Source organism: Dipodomys ordii, unplaced genomic scaffold (genome assembly GCF_000151885.1).
Source record: "Dipodomys ordii isolate 6190 unplaced genomic scaffold, Dord_2.0 Scaffold212, whole genome shotgun sequence".
In the NCBI taxonomy this organism is placed as follows: Eukaryota; Metazoa; Chordata; class Mammalia; order Rodentia; family Heteromyidae; genus Dipodomys; species Dipodomys ordii.
In genome coordinates, this window is record NW_012267428.1 from 874343 (window position 1) to 891914 (window position 17572).

Consider the following 17572-nt stretch of genomic DNA (forward strand, 5'->3'; position numbering starts at 1 on the left):
TCCATAGCTCATTGGCAGTTCTGCCTCTGTACAGGGCATGCTGGGATTTCCTCCCAGCTGTTTTACATCATGAAGATTTGTGTGTTGGGGAAATTCCAGGGCACAGCTGCAATTAATCTGCTGTTCAGTTTCCAAGCAGAGCAGGGATCGTGTAGGACGATTCTCTGGCTCCTTGCAGGAAAGAGGGCTCTACTCTCTACTGACAGCATCCCTCAGAGGCACCCTTTCCCAAGCCTGCCTGAGTCAAGTGGAACCAGCCCACCTGGCCAAGTGCTCAGTTTATTCAGCAAGGAGCCCAAGAGCTGAAAGTGACCCAGAACATTAGGAGAAAGGAGCAGAAGATGACATTGATAGCAACACTCAATACAGATGTCACAAGAACAACAAAGGCTTGTGCACCCTTATCTAGGATTGCAGAACTAAAATTTTTTAAGCTCTGGGCGCTGGTGGCTCACACCTATAATGCTAGCTACTCAGGAGGCTTAGATCTGAGGATCTCAATTCAAAGCCAGCCCAGGCAGTATAGTTTGTGGGACTCTCCTAACCAGAAAGCCACAAGTGGAGCTATGGCACAAGTGGTAGAATACTAGCCTTAAAGGGGTACAAAGGAGAAGCTCAAGGGAAGCAGTCCAGGCCCTGAGCCAGGCCCTGAGTTCAAGCCCTAGTACTAGCACTAAAAAATTAAAAAACTAAAGCATTCTGACTGGCCTTCCACAATATAGCTTAAGAAAAAACCACACAATCTGAAAGGGTTCTCTTGTGGAATGCGAAAGTGCTCTAGTATAAAAATCCATTACTGTGCATCCATCTCATGAATGAGTCTAACAAGAGAAACCACATGACCATTTTGGAGTACTGAGAGAATTCAACAACTATTCCAGTGAAAACAATGTGAAAATAAGAATAGAATCATAGTCATCCTTTCTTAACAAGGTAAAGACATGCTCTAAACCACAGCCTTATTCCACTTAACTGTGAAACACAATAGGAGAAACCCAGTCTCTCCTCCCCCAAGAGAAAAAAATATCTCCCAGATTCATTTTGATTGGGAACCTACATATTTGTCTTGTCTTGTACTAACAAGGCATGATGGCATATTAAATAGTAAATGTCCATCAACAATGCTCACACCTCCCATTATGGTTTGGTTTTCTTCTATTTCTGAATATCAGAAGAGTCCTTTGGCCAGGGCTCCCACCAGTTATCCTAACTCCTTAGGAAGCTGAAATCTGAGGATGGCAGTTTAAACCAGCCTAGGCAAAAAAAAAAAAAAAAAAAGAAAGAAAGAAAAAAAGAAAAAAGTCTGAGATTCTTGTTTCTAACTAACCATCACAAAAACAAAACGTTGGAGGTGTGACTCTAAACTCTCCAGAAGTGGTAGCTACTGCTGTTGCATTCCTATCAGTTGCAGTGATGACACATAGGGCCAGAGTTGTTGTTTTTGTTGGTTGTGGGGCTTGAACTCTGGGCCTGGGTACTGTCCCTGAGCTCTTCAGCTCAAGGCAAGCACACTACCACTTAAGTCACAGCGCCACTTCCAGCTTTCTGGTGGTTTATTGGAGATAAGAGTTTCGTGGGCTTCCCTGCCCGAGCTGGCTTTGAACCATGATCCTCAGATCTCAGCCTCCTTAGTAACTAGGATTACAGGCGTGAGCCACTGGTGCCCAGCCTTAGACTTTTATTAGTAAAGTGGGCATCCCAGAAGGGAGGCAGTTGGATGGTGCTATGTACAAATCCTCATTGGACCAGCCATGATATCCTGGTCAGGAGCTGAGCCTTAAGTTGCCAGTTGAATAGAGCCCAGATGAAGCTAGGAGAAAACAACATTTTTAATTTACTCACATTCTATTATCAAGCAAAGCATCTATGTTCAGCCACGTGCCATTTAATCCCTGGAGACACACTCCACCCATCAGTGATTACCCCCAGGGTGATCATGGGGCTGGCCTCACCTGAGAAATTACTGCCAAGAAAAGCTTGATTTCCACTGCATGTTGGACTAGGCCTAACCTGGGAACTCAGAACTGCCCAACTACCTCCGAGTTCCTGGTACCCAAGTGACAAAGAACTTCATGGCTCCTGTTGCCCTGATTCATGATCTTGGGAATTTCTTAGGACTTGGAGTTGCCATCCAGAGGCATTTTGGCCATTCAGGGACTCAGTTGCAGCCCATCTCATCTTGCTTTAAAATCTTTTAGATGGGAGCCGGTGGCTCACACCTGTAATCCTGGCTACTCAGGAGGCTGAGATCTAAGGATCATGGTTCAAAGCCAGCCTGGGCAGGAAAGTCCCATGAGATTCTTGTCTCCAATTAACCACCAGAAAACTGAAGTGGTGCTGTGGCTCAAATGGTGGAGCCCTAGCTTTGAGCACAGGGACCACACCCAAGCCCAGAGTTCAAGCTCCAGAACTAACCAAAAAAACCAAAAAACTTTTGCCAGTCCTGGGGCTTAAACTCTGGGCCTGGGTGCTGTCCTTCACTTCTTCAGCTCAAGGCTAGCACTCTACCACTTGAGCCACAGCACCACTTCCAGCTTTTTCTGTTTATGTGGTGCTGAGGACTTGAACCCAGGGCCTCATGCATGCAAGGCAAGCACTCTACCACTGAGCTACCTTCCCAGCCCCTAGTGCAGTGTTTTGTTATGTTTTGCTTTGTTTTTCTGTGGTCATGGGGCTTGAACTCTGGACCTGGGAACTGTCCCTCAGCTCTCCAGCTCAAGGCAAGCATCCTACCACTTGAGCCACAGCGCCACTTCCAGTTTTCTGGTGGTTTATTGGAGATAAAAGTCTCACAGACTTTCCTTCCCCCGGCTGGCTTTGAACTGTGATCCTCAGATCTGAGCCTCCTGAGTAACTAGGATTACAGGCGTGAGCCACCAGCATCCAGCTTATACTGCAGTGTTTTAAACAAATGTTCCAGATGTTCTAGAATTCAGTGGGGAAACCTTTTTTCTGCTAAGGACCATTTGGATAATAATACCATCTTTGTCAGGCTATACAGAATTGGCAGCATAGGCACGCAGGCTGAGGAACCGTCACTGAAAAGCATATATGTCGGTTCTATCACATACTAGATGATTTCAAGCGCCTTTTATGCCCCACAGGCCAAATGTTCCTCCCCTCTCTTCTTCATGTTTGGTGCCCACATATAAGTTCTAGCCATCTGCAGAATCTCTACAGAAGAACATTGCATATCCATATAGCCTCTGGTGGGCCAAATAGTCAAAGAACGGAAAAACCCATCTGAGCAAAGGAAATACTGCGGTCTGGTGGTATGCATAAAGATCCTGCTATAAAGAAGCTCAACATACAGGCTGCCTCACAGCTGGTGCTCTACCACTTGAGCCACGCCGCCACTTCTGTTTTTTTTTGTTGGTTATTTGATAAGAGATAGGAGTCTCCTGGATTAGTCTGCCTGGGCTGGCTTCAAACTGAGATCTTCAGATCTCAGCCTCCTGAGTAGATATAATAGATAGACATGAGCCACTGGTGCTCTGCTATGATTTTTTTAAATTTCTTCCCTGAAATTGAATTAGTGAAGAGTCAGGGTCTTCATTCTGTATCTCTCTGAAACTTCCTGGAGCTGTCATTTCCTATAGCAAGCACTCTAGTTCTCAAAGTAGTCTCAAGAAGTTTCCACAGAGAAGGCTGCCTTGCTGGTCGGCTGCCCAGAAGCATCCCATCAGTGTTGCCACTGGGATAACATGTGTGTTTTGGCTCCTGGCAAAAACTAATGGTTTGCTTATGGACACAATAGCTGCCATTTATCAAAAGTCTCCCACATGCCAGGTACTGTGTTCCATACCTGGCATTGCCCTCTGCTCCTTCTAACAACTAGTAAAGGCAGTAATAACAGCTTGCCTTCCTGTTGACAATAGACTCCAAGTAGTACGTCTCTTGTCCTATATCACACGGCCCACCTTGGCTGAGTGAGACCTGATCCCATGGATGCTGGACTCAGCCCAGGTGGGCCCTTCCCAGGCTCCTAAAGTGTCCACACTCTTGCCAAGACCACAAGATTTTTCCATTAATGTGTGCGTGTTCACGCATTGGTGAGTGTAGAAGAGATCTGCCATTGGAGTAGGTTTTTGCACTGACCCATAACAGAAGATGGGGTGCTAGGCAGTATTATCAAAGATGGGAAGGCTGGAGGCTTGGCTCAGATGGTAGAACACTAGCCAATGAGTAAAAGCAAGTGTCAGATACTGAGATCAAGTCCCAGCCTTGAAGGAGAAAAGGGGGGGGGAGGATGAGAAGCTTCATAATAAATATCAGCATCCTTGAAAGTAGGTCGGTAATTAATCACCCATGAATACATCATACTGAAGGTTTTAATTCCTTTGTTCTCTAGATAGTCTTATAGAAATTGTATCTTGGAGAGCACTGTGTGATACTGTAGGAGATGGAAATGGACCAAGACAGGTCTGTCATCTGGGAACCTCTGATTCTTGCCAATCCTGCTCATTGTGTGACTAGAGCAGAGGATTTGAGCCTTAGTGATTGGTTCTTATGGTCTGATCATTTGTGCTGGACTAAATCAGCTCTCTTCCTCACTTCAAAGTCCCGCTGAGTTGTGTTTTCTCCTCCCAGCAATGAGAGAGATGCTTGTGGTGGGGTAACTACATGTGTGTGCTGTATGCCGCTAGAGTTATTGAAGTTGACCCTGCTGGAAATGGTAATGGCTGTAACAGCACGCCTCCCTGTGACACCTATGACTTCACTACAGAGCTTTTCTCTGCTCACTTTGGATCCTGTGAGGCTGCATCTCACCCATTGCTTTGTGTTTTCTGTCCCCTGTGCAGTACCTGCAGATGAAATGGCCCCTCCTTGATGTCCCCTCCAGTGCCACAGTCAAAGACACGAGGTCACCATCTCCAGCACACTTGGTAAGTCTGTTTCACCTACAACATCCTTCTAGCTGGCTTGTCCCTACTTCTGCCTCCCCTCCACTTTCCACTAGCTGCTGGGGTCTGGCAGTGCTCCTCTAGTATGCGAGAACAATCAGCCGTGACATTGTGTCTTACATACTCCGCACACACATGTACACCTCTTGTCTCTCAGCCAAAGGCACACACACACTTGATTAGAAACATATGATCCTGACCATTAACCTTGGTCCTTTATGGACACCTACCTCAAGTCCTTTGTACCTGACCTCTGGATCCTGTGCCCCATTCACACAGGCACAGGGTCTTTTCCGTCATATTAGAGCTCATTCAGAATCAACTACTCTTTTGTCTCATGGCTGCCAGGCCACAGTTGAAGAGACTTCCCTAAACCAGCTGTTAGAGGGAAGAATCCATTAAAACATGTGCCAGCAAGAAGTCCAGGGCCTCTTTTGCCAAACCCACTGACCATAGTGGCCTGCAAATGAAGGACCTGGGGCTCTGGGGAGGCAGGTACAAGAAGATCTGAGTGGGTTTTCTCACCTTCTCAGGACTTGCAGAGGACTGGAATCCAAAGGAGATGAGACCAGTCCTTGAAACTTAGCCTTACATTCCATTTTTGCCTGCCCTCTACTTACCCACTCACCTCACAAAGCTTTCCAGTGTTCATTCTCTGAGCAGTGACTCAAAAGAGGGTGCAGTTAGAGGACCCACAGCTGCCTCAACCTGTCTTGCTTTATAGACAAGGAAAACTCGGACTTCTTCATTGCCAACAAAAAGATTGTTGCAACTTTATTACGGAAATATTCAAGGATCTATAAAGTAGAGCACATTACATAATGAGCCCTGTTTTCCTTCACCCACACTCCCCCCCTCCCACCACATTGTATTTTAAAGCAAATCCCAGACCAATTATTTCCTCTCCGGACATCTTAAGATATTCTGATACTTTTGCTCACTAAAAGCTTAGAGTCCAGGTGAGGGGACAGAGGGTCTAACGTAGAATATAAATAGTGGTGCAGGGGAGCGTGTATCATTTCCAGCCACCATGGGGTCAGCTTCCAACGGCAGAGAGATGGTTTGCAACACGATGGATGTCAAGTGTAGCTCTCAGATGACTGTGATAGTCAACCTCCAGGAAGGCAGGCAGGCCGGGATGGCTGGGTAAAAGAAGTGAGTGGTCAGATTAGCCATCTAGAAAAGGGTGCCACAGGACACGCAAACTTCTGGCGGCACATTCTGTGGCTGGTCAGGAGGGCATGGGCAGCCCCTTGGACAAGCACACTAATGTGGTGGCGCTAGTTCCCAGTGTCCTGACAGGTACAAGTTACAGGTGCCCTCTAGTGGTCGGAGTCAGCTACCGTGGAAGACAGCCATTGGGCATCTACACCACCACAAACCTGGCTTGTCCCCTTGCAGCCCAGCCAATTTTCTCTAACTTTCTCCCATCCCTGCTCCCCCTTACCTGTCTTGTGCCATTCCCTAGTCCCAGGAGCAGAACTAAATATGTTAGGGCCTAGCCTGCTGTCCCATCTCTATTCACAAACTGTCTTTTTTTTTTCCTGGCTGCTTTTAGAGAGTGTGATTTCCCTTTTAAACTTATCCCTAACTCTAAATTTCCCATCTGTCCTGTAGCACAAAGCATTCCATGTCTGAGAAGCCTGTTTCCAGCCTTCATCCTGTGAACACCTCCCTACTTCTCTTCTAAAATCTACTACCCAGATTCTTACACATCCTTGCAGTGACAGCCCGAGCTCAGTTCTCTAACTGCTATTCAATAACTATGCTCAGTCAACACAAGTGATGTCTGACAATATTCACTACTCTCTGCTTCTGTGGCTGGCTCCGAGATACACTATAAACATACAGTTTCCATCCTCGTCTTTTCTAAGCTTTTGTTTTCTTTCTAGACTCTTTTCCTCAGACCTGCTCCTTGTCACATACTTTCTTGGTGTGACAGAAAAATATGTGAAGTTCCTAAACTCTCAAGAAGGTTCTGTGGTCCCACTTGAAACTGCCAAACATCCACAGATGTGTGATCTGCAAGTAATAATGCAGCACTGTGGCAGGGCCAGAGGTGTCTCATTTTGTCTGAGAGCAGACAAGTATGAACTGTTGATACACACTGCATTATATGTAGCAAAATGGACAATTTTCTGGGGAATTACATATTCTCATACGCTTTATTCTATATGTATGGCAAAGCAGAGACAGACTTCAAAACTTAAGTGACACTTGGAGGTGTGGGATAGGGAGGACAAAAAATGTGAATGTGAGATTGTTCAGATTGGGAGAAGACCTCTATTTTCCATTTTAGAGACGAGCAGTTCATTCCAACTCTTGCCAGGACTATACGTGTAGGCTGAAGATCTGCGATGCCTGAAGAGGAGGGTGTTTGTGTCGGAGGTTATAAAATGCAGCAAGTTTGAAACCGAGATTCTACTTCCTTCTCTTTGTAAGGCTTCAGGGAAATGACCTCATCTATATTGTCCTCAGTTTCCTCATCTATTAAATGGGGATTAGAGGAAGGTTGACGTCATAGGCTTGTGCAGAAATGGGCTGATATGTTGTAATTAGTGTAGCATTGTACCTAGCACAAAGTAACTCACTTTCCCCATCCCAACACCATCGCTGTGGCTGCCATTGCTATTATTAAGAAATTAGAAAGGGACTGAACAATTAAAATCCTGTTTAATTAGCAAAACTTAAGAGGTAACTGAGAGCCCAAATTAGGTGCCAGAACAAATGGACAGACTGCAAAGGTAATAGAGATAATGAGGCCATACAATTTAACATCTAATCCCCCAAGGATAGGATTTAATTGGTCTGGGGTGGGGCTCTCCAGAGGATTCTAAGGGGGCAGCCAAGTTGAGATTCACTGCTGAAATTTGTAAATCACAAATTGGAAGCAAAGCACAGGAAGGAGATGAAGACAGTCCAGTTTACGGGAGGCAAGTTTCCCTCTAAGGTAGAGGTGTAAAGCTGGAAGGTTTTTAGGAGTCATCAAAGATTAGACATTGGCTTTCTTAGTAGAGAAATTAAAATACTATCCAAGCCAGGGACTAGCGACCCACTCCTGTAATCCTAACTATTGGGGAGGCTGAAATCCGAGGATCTGGGCTCTAAAGCCAATCTAACTAGTAAAGTCCATGAGTCTCTTATCTCCAGTTAGCCAGCAAAAAGCTAGAGGTGGGGGGTACAGCTTAAGTAGTAGAGGGTCAGCTTGAGGGAAAAGGCTAAGGGACAGCCACCTAGGCCCTAAATTTAAGTCCTAGTATCAGCACGCATACATACATACACACACACACACACACACACACACACACACAAATATTTTAAGAAGAGGCTTACCCTGGGAGTAGAGCAAATGAAGAAAAGAGCTTGCATACTTGCAGAGATTTAGTGAGTCATTTGGAAGCTGTCTGTTAAGGAAATGTGTATAAACAAGTCATAACCAGGCCAGGCTGAGGGTGGAGTGAAACATAGCCACATTTTGATGCCTATAAAGCAAGTTTTAAAACCCGATTACAAAAATATTTCATATTATTGTAATTCAGTGCTTGAGGATTTTTGTCCAGACTCTGGACAAAGCATGGCCCCATGGGCCTGGGCCATGTGTCCCCTGTACCCCCTGCAGGGAGTGCTGTGTCTAGCCATACAAAACAAAAACACACTTCCACATCTGTCTTGTTCACATTTATTTGCCCTGCATCTATTATAATAATGCCACAGGAGATTGTGTTAAATGCATAGAAGAATAAAAGCTTTGGTAAAAGATCAATACTCCTGGGGCTAGGAAGGTGGCTCAGTGGTAGAGTGCTTGCCTTGCATGCATGAGGCCCTGGGTTCGATTCCTCAGCACTACATAAGCAGAAAAAAAAGCCCAAAGTGGCACTGTAGCTCAAGTGGTAGAGCGCTATCCTTGAGCTGAAGAGCTGAGGGACAGCACCCAGGCCCAGAGTTCAGGCCCCACAACCGGACCCCAAAAAAAAACAAACCAAAAAACAAAAGATCAATACTCCTTTATTTACTCCAAGTTTATTCTTCTCATTGAGAATTTTTTAAATTAAACAATAGCCAGCCAGGCACTGGTGGCTCATGTCTGTAATCCTAGTTATTCAGGAGGCTGAAATCTGAGGATGGCAGTTTGAAGCCAGCTTAGGCAGTAAAGTCTGTGAGACTCTTGTCTCCAGTAAACTATTCAGAAAACGCTGGAAGTGGCACTGTGGCTCAAGTGTTAGAGTGCTAGTCTTGAACAAAAAAAGTTCAGAGACAGTGCCTAGGCCCTGAGTTCAAGCCCCAGGACTGGCACAAAAATAAATTAAATCAATAAATATAGGCAAGCATGCTGGATCATGTTTGTAATTCTAGCTACTCAGGAGGCTGAGATTAGAGACCCTATCTTAACCAATTAAAAAAGAAATAGGATGCCTAAATAGGGAGATTATGTTTAGTACCAACCCTAGGCAGAAAATGAGACTCTATTTAAAAAAATAATAAGTAAAAACGGATGGGGACATGATTGGAGAACAAGCAGTTGCCTTGCAAGTACAAAGCTCCCAAGTTCAAACCTCACTACCACATGCGGATGCGTGCATGTGAAGGTGTGTGTGTGTGTGTGTGTGTGTGTGTGTGTGTCTGCGTGTAGCACCATAAGGGTATTAAAGGAATTAAATTTGAGATTTAAGAACATGCCTCACAATTTTGACAGATGTAAATAATATTAGGTAAAAGAAGTTCTGGGGGCTGGGAAGGTGGCTCAGTGGTAGAGTGCTTGTCTTGCATGCATGAGGCCCTGGGTTCGATTCCTCAGTGCCACATAAGCAAAAAAAAAAAAAAAAAAGAGTTCTGATTTTCTTTTTTACAAAAGCCATAATAAATTAGTAATGTGAGAGAGAGAGAAAAAGAAAGTGGCTCACAGATTCATAGATGCAATTGGAAAATCTGTAGAATAGTCTGGTAGCCTGAAGAAAAGTGTGATGTTTTTAAAATACAAAGAACAAACCAAAAAACTACAGAAAATATCAATTAGGCCTAGGTGGCAAATTTTTATACTTTTCTGTTTTAACAACAAAAAAATTTTTTTTGCAGACTTCATGTGTTACAAAGTCAAGGGTTTGGATTTGTTTTGTTTTGTTTTTTGTGATGGGGGACAGGTGTTTTTTCCTTGTAGCAATTCAGTGGCTTACGACAAGCACTTCTTTTCCACTCTGTGGCTCCTTTAAGTTAGGGATGAGGGTCAAGTTTTCTTCACATGGCTCCCATGCCCGATACATGCGGTCCCTATGTGTATACACTGCTAATGATCTATGGCAGATGTATAAGAAGGAAAGCACATCTATTGACTGGTTGGCTGATTGATTTTTACTATGAGGATTGAAACCTGGGCCTCATCTGTGCTAGACCCTCTATGCTTGCTTAATCTCCTGTCAGGAAAGCATGTTTAAAAGTTTCCTCTGGCCAGGCGCTGGTGGCTCACACCTGTAATCCTAGCTATTCAGGAGGCTGAGCTTGGACAATGGCAGTTCAAAGCTAGCCAGGCAGGAAAATCCAGAGATTCTTACCTCCAGTTAACCAACAGAAAACCAGAAGTGGCACTGTGGCTCAAGTGGTAAAGTACTAACCTTGAGCAAAAAAAGCTCAGGGACAAAGCCCAGGCCCTGAGTTCAAGCCCCATGGATGACCAAAAAAATGGTTTTTCCTCAATTTGTGTTGGCTCTTAATCCATTGGTCCAAGCATGTCATAGAGGTAAGGCTATTATCAGTGGGTCAAGGGAATGAAAGATTGTAAATAATAAAAACTTACATATGTGACCCAAATTATTGATATTCTCTAGCATTTAGAAAATACTGCAGAACATACTCTAAAAAGAAAGGAATTGTCATTGCATGTGAATTCTGTCCAGTTTTGTCATTTTTTTACACCTTTGGAGGGATCAAGATTAGAATTTTTGCCAGGCACAACTGGCTCATGCCTATGAATCCTAGCTATTCAGGAGGCTGAGAGCTGAGGATCATGGTTCGAAACCAACCCAGGTAGGAAAGTTCATGAGACCCTTTAAAAATGTATTTATTTATTTATTTGGTTTAGTGGTACCAAGGAATCAAACCCAGGGCCTCATGCATTGTAGGCAAACACTCTACCACTAAGCCACATTCCCAGGCTTCGTGAGACTCTTATCTCCAGTTAACCTCCAAAAAGACAGAAGTGAAGCACTAGCCTTGAGCATAAAAGCCCAGGGACAGCACCAGGTCCTGAGTTCAAGCCCCCTGACTAGCACTAATGCGCACATGCACACGCATGTGCGCACGCGCACGCACACACACGCACACACACACACTCACACAGATTAGAATATTTTGGTGGTGCACACCATAATCCTACTCAGACGACTTAGTTATAAGGATGAAGGTTCAAAGTCAGCTTGGGTAGGAAAATCTGTGAGAATCTTATCTCCAATAACTACTCAGAAAAACCCAGAAATAGTGTGTCTCAAGTGGTAGAGCACTAGCCTTGAGGAAAAGAGCTTAGGGATGGACAGTGCTCAGACCCCCCAAAAAAGACAAAAATAATTTCTCTTAGTTTTCATATTCTTACTATTAGAAGGACCCTACCCTACTAAAAGCATTTAGACCTGGCAGCTGTGTGTGTGTGTGTGTGTGTGTGTGTGTTTTGATACAGGAGTTGAACTAGTGAAGTTAGGGCCTTGCATTCTCATACTTTCATACTTTTTCTACTAATAGCTGCTGCATAGATAATTAGAGATAACAGTCTCATGGACTTCCCACCCTCCACCCCTACCCCCACCCCAGGCTGGCTTCAAACTTTGATCTCAGCCTTCAGATCTCGGGCCTCCGAAGTAAGTAGTATTAGAGATGTAAGCAGCCAGCACCCACCCTAACATCATCTTACACATCATTTTTATTTTATTTTTTTTAACCTGTCAAAGGGCTTGAACTCAGGGTCTGGATGCTGTACCTGAACTCTTTCCCTCAAGGCTGGTACTCTACCACTTTGAGCCACAGTTCCACTTCCAGTTTTCTGGTGGTTAACTGGAGATAAGAGTCTCACAGACTTTCCTCCCAGGTCTAGCTTTGAACCAAAATCCTCAGCCTCATCCTCCTGAGTAGCTAGGATGACAGGTGTGAGCCACCGCCACCCAGCTTGCTTGTCATTCTTTGTCCCTTATTAGAACACATATCAGAACCATGCCGGGAGCTTGTCAAACTCAAACTCAAGCCTGCCAGGCCCACCCATAGAGTTCTAATGGAATTTAGTGGCAGCTGGAACATTTGGGGATTGTGAAACTTTCCAGGTGGTTCTTTTGTTGTTGTTGGTGGTGGTGGTGGTAGTGGTAATGGTGGTGGTCGTCATAGGCCTTGAACTCTGGGCCTGGGCACTGTGTCTCAGCTCTTTAGCTCAAGGCAAGCACTCTACCTCTTGAGCCACTGCCACTTCCAGTTTTCTGGTGATTAATTGGAGATAAGAGTCTCACAGGAGACCCTGCCCTACCTGGCTTTGACCCGAAATCCTCAGATCTCAGCCTCCTGAGTAGCTAGAATTACAGGTGTGAGCCACCAGCACCTGGCATCCAGGTGGTTCTTTAGCAGGCCTCAGAATCATCTAGAGGGCTGAAGGGAACTGGGTAAGGGGAAATGCATGTGACCAAGAAATGAATCATTCCCCTTGGTACTGAGGATTGAACTCCCTCATGCTTGCTAGGTAAGCCCTCCCCAATTTGAGCCATGTCTCCAGCCCCATGTGTGTGTGTGTGTGTGTGTGTGTGTGTATGTGTGTGTATACACATATATATGTAAATGTATTTATATACACACACTATACATATACACACACATATATACTCCCCCCCCCCCCAGAAGGGTTTCACTTTATGCCCTGGACAGACTACATACTTCCTTCTGTTGTTAGGAATGGCAGGTGCATTCCGTAGCATCCAGCCATTATAATTCCTTTGTAGCTGTGTCAGCATGCCCAGAATTGGTTGAGATGTAGTCTCAAGAAGTTTTATGCGCCGGGCGCCTGTAATCCTAGCTACTCAGGAGGCTGAGATCTGAGGATCGCAGTTCAAAGCCAGCCCGGGCAAGAGAGACGGTGAGACTCATATCTCCAATAAACCACCAGAAAACTGGAAGTGGCGCTGTAGCTTAAGTGGTAGAGCGCTCGCCTTGAGCTGAGGGACAGTGCCCAGGCCCAGAGTTCAAGCCCCACAACCGACAAAAAAAAAAAAGAAGTTTTATGCCTGCGCTGTCCTTCAAATGTGGTTCTCAAAAATTACTAACAGAGTTAAATAAATAAAATCACTGCTCAGAAGGCAATTTCCAGTTTTCAGAGCATTTTTAGCTCTCCTTTTGCCCTCCAGAGATTCTAGATTTATCTTCACATTTTTCTCTGTTCTATCCCTCCTCTTTCCCTTCTCTTTTTCCACGCCCCCCCTTTTTTTCTGTACTGAGGATTGCACTCAAGGCCTTTGCACTACCACTTGTGTATGATCTGCCCTATCTTTGTATCTTTCACAGCCTGCAGCACACAAGGTGCGTGCCATGTGTCAGTAGCTGAGAAAGTTTTACTTTATTGTGTTTTCCATATTGTCATTTTAACTCGGGACCTCGCATTTGTAAGCTTTCATGCTTAAGCCATGACTCCAGTCCTTTTGTCTTTTTCTTTTTCTTGTTCGTGGGGCTTGAACTCTGGGCTTGGGCGCTGTCCCTCAGCTCTTCAGTTCAAGGCTCTGCTGCTTGAGCCACAGCACCACTTCCAGTTTTCTAGTGATTTATTGGGGATAAGAGTCTCATGGAGTTTCCTGCCCAGGCTGGCTGGTTTTGAACCGTGATCCTCTCAGCCTCCTGAGTAGCTAGGATTACAGGCATGAGCCACTGGCGCCCGGCTTCCTTTTGTCTTTTCACACAGAATCTCAAGCTAACTTTGTCTAGCTTTGTCTGGACCAGCCTTAAACTGAGATTTCCCCCTGCTGTTATTACCTGCCTCAAGATTATAGGCATTCACCACCTCAGCTATTTGGGGTTTTTTGTGAAAAAGGTCACTTTAGATTGCTCAGGCTGAGTTTGACTTCCATCTTCCTGCCTCTAACTATTAAGTACTAGGATCACAGCTTTTTTGTTTGGTTTTTGGTTTTTGTTATTTTTTAGTGCTGGGGATTCAACATAGGGCCTCACTCATGCTAGGCAAAAGCTCTGCCACTGACCTATATCCCCAACTGGGATTTTCTTTTCTTTTCCTTTTTTTTTTTTTTTTTTTGTCAGTCATGTGGCCTGGGTGTTGTACCTGAGATTTTTTGCTCAAGGCTCGTGCTCTACCACTTTGAGCCACAACTCTGGTGGTTAATTGGAGGTAAGAGTCTCTTGGACTTTGTTGTCTGGGCTGGCTTTGAATAGCAACCCTCAGAACTTAGCCTCGGTGAGCCACTAGCACAGACTAGTCAGAAAGTATTGATAAACAACCTCACTTCCTCTTCCGTCTGTCCACATCTCAACATAGAGCCCTCCCTGGATTCCATTCTCTTCTATGGCCTCTCTGACCATTTCAGATCCCACTCTATGGGGCTGTGCAGTGCTGTCCACAGGTAGTTTTCTTATGCACAACTCATTTCCTTTTTCCTCCAAATTCTGTTTTTATGCAGTCTCAGGAAAGCAGTCCTGACTTCTCCAGAGAGGTTTATTTATCAGTAATATATAATCCCAGGGACTTTAGCCACATACTGGTGTGTGTGTGTGTGTGTGTGTGTGTGTGGCCACATACTGGTGTGTGTGTGTGTGTGTGTGTGTGTGTGTAGCCACATACTGGTGTGTGTGTGTGTGTGTGTGTGTGTGTGTAGCCACATACTGGTGTGTGTGTGTGTGTGTGTGTGTAGCCACATACTGGTGTGTGTGTGTGTGTGTGTGTGTGTGTGTGTGTGTGTACCAGTACTGGGGCCTAGGTACTATCTCTTAGCTTTTTTACTCAACTGCTCTACCACTTGAGTCACAGTTCCACTTCCAACTTTTTGGTGGTTGAGATGAGAGTCTCATGGACTTTTCTGCCTAACTGGCCTGGAACCATGATCCTTAGATCGCAAAGTTCCTAACTTCTTTACAAGTGATGGTAAAAGAGAAGCCTCTACTTTGCTAGAGCTATAAACACTCATACATCCTATCCCTGAAACTATGGTTAGGAGAGGAATAATGAGTAAGCATTAGCGTCAGGGGCTTAGTGGAGGCTTCAGCCCAGTACACAGGAGCAAGCAGCAAATGCAGGAGTTGGGGGCTTAGTGGAGGCTTCAGCCCAGTACGCAGGAGCAAGCAGCAAATGCAGGAGTTGGGGGCTTAGTGGAGGCTTCAGCCCAGTACGCAGGAGCAAGCAGCAAATGCAGGAGTTGGGGGAGGGGGTGACTGAAGAGCGAGAGAGGACACATCCTTCCTTTGGATTCAGAAACTTGAGGAGATTTGGCTGGGCCAAGTCCAGAAACAGATTCTAGGTATAGTGGCTCACATCTATCATCCCAGAACTTGTGAGTCCAAGGCAGGAGGATCACAGGTTCTAGGTCAGTCTGACTAAGGTAAAAACAGCACAAGTACATTTAAATAAAAGAGCTACCTGAATCCACATGACTTGTAGTACTGATTCAGATCTGAGATGTTGTTTAAATGATTACATGTAGCACTTAGGCTTCTACTATATAAGGTATGTTGGTTAGATGCTGGTGGCTCATGCCTCCAATCCTAGCTACTCAGGAGTCTAAGATCTGAGGATCTTGATTTAAAACCAGAACAGGTAGGAAACTCCATGAAACTCCAGTCTGGTTAACCACCAAAAAGCAGAGCTGTAGCTCAAGTGGTAAAGGCCCAGCCTTGAGCAAAAAACTAAGGGACAGTACCCAGGTCCTGAGTTCAAGGCCCAGTCCTGGCTAAATAAATAAGAAGAAAGAAAGAAAAGCACACCTCTGTCTTGCATTTGGCTTTATACTCTGAATGGATACTGCTTCAGTAAGTTTTAGTTTCTCTAGCTTGCATAATGAACAGGGACTTAATGCTTAACCAGCAATTCTCAAATTTTAATTAAATTCATTAATTAAATTCTTCTATGAGATAAATCAATATGCTTTCAAAATGATGTGAAAACTTGTTGGTATTATCTAAGTATTTGACAGGCAATATGCTATTGACAAGCAAATTTTAGGGCCTAAAACTTATTAGGCAACTGCTCTACCACTTTGGCCATGCCTCTAGTCTGTCTCTAGCTTTTTTGTTATTTCAGCTGTTTGAAAATACCACACTCCCAAAAGCTCTCTCAGAGCACATGTGTATTCTAATTCTGTATTCACACCAAAGGTCTTTTCACTGTTGTCACTATGGTATTGGTCATGAACGGTTACATTTGTTATTGTTTGTATCATTTTCCTAAACCAATCTTAAGAATTACAGATATATAAGACAACCATATGTTGTAAAGTGCAAATCTAACAAGAACTTGGTGGTGAACATGTTGTTACTTTCATACTGCCTTGTCAATACAACCTTCCTTGCATATATCCACATCAACCACACTACTGTCAATTAGGCATTTTCACTTAATATTTAAAAAAAAGAATTATATGCATATGGTTTATGAAATACATACAAATTAGATGTATGTGTAGGTAAACCACCTTTCTAATCAGCCTCAAGAGAACCATTTTCCCTTAGCAATTTCTTTTTTTTTTTCTCTGTCATGGGGCTTGAACTCTGGGCCTGTGCTCTTCAGCTCAAGGGCAAGCACTCTACTGCTTGAGCCACAGCGCCATTTCCGGTTTTCTAGTGGTTTATTGGAGATAAGCGTCTCACGGACTATCCTGCCCGGGCTGCCTTTGAACCGAGATCCTCAGATCTCAGCCTCCTGAGTAGCCAGAATTACAGGCGTGAGCCAACGGTGCCCTGCGCCCTGCTCCCTTAGCAATTTCTAAGACCCCATGTAGGTAATTCCTGTCTTTCCCTCCAAGTTTATTTTCTGAACAACGCTGCCACCTAGTGGGAGACAGTTACTAGTAACTCATAAAGCATTTAGGCACGATAACCTAGATTTCTGAGTGTAACCACAGTTTCTTATTTTGTGTGAGTTTGCCATCCTCTAAAGAGGCCAAACTCAACAGCATATAGGCAGTCAGAACATCATAGTACTACTGCCTGTTGAAAATGGCTATAAATGGTGTAAATTGATGTAAATTAACAATTGATAGGTGAAGCCTGGTAAGGTGGTGCATGCCATGATCCCAGCATTTGAAAGGCTGAGTCTGGAGAGGATTTTGAATTCTACATAGTGAGACTACCTTTACAGAAAAATACCAAGGGTCGGGGCAGGAGATGGGATTATGGTAGAAATGAGTTTGTTCAAAGTGTACAGTATGCATGTACAGAAATACCTCAACAAAACCCACTGACTACAAATATAAACTGATTCAAAAGTAAAAGCATGGCTCAAGGTGTAGAGTGCCAGCTCGGAAAGGAAACTCCACTATTGTCAATAATAAAAACGTTTTCTAAAAGATAAAATTTAATTAAAAGATTGGGAGGGGGAGGGGAATGTGGCTCAGTGGTAGAGTGCTTCCCTAGCATGCATGAAGCCCTGAGTTTGATTCCTCAGTACCATAAACAGAAAAGTCCAGAAGTGGCACTGTGGCTCAAGTGGTAGAGTG

At 44.4% G+C, this 17572-nt stretch overlaps 1 protein-coding gene across 1 annotated transcript in view; it reads left to right on the forward strand.

The window, feature by feature from the left end:
- Tcf7l1 (transcription factor 7-like 1 (T-cell specific, HMG-box)) overlaps window positions 1-17572 on the forward strand; it is a gene marked incomplete at its 5' end in the record, with an annotated part of 171165 nt that overhangs the window by 143570 nt on the left and 10023 nt on the right. Inside the window, one exon of the mRNA XM_013035436.1 lies at window positions 4803-4886. Coding sequence (XP_012890890.1) covers window positions 4803-4886 — 84 coding nt within the window. The remainder of the gene's footprint in view (window positions 1-4802; window positions 4887-17572) is intronic.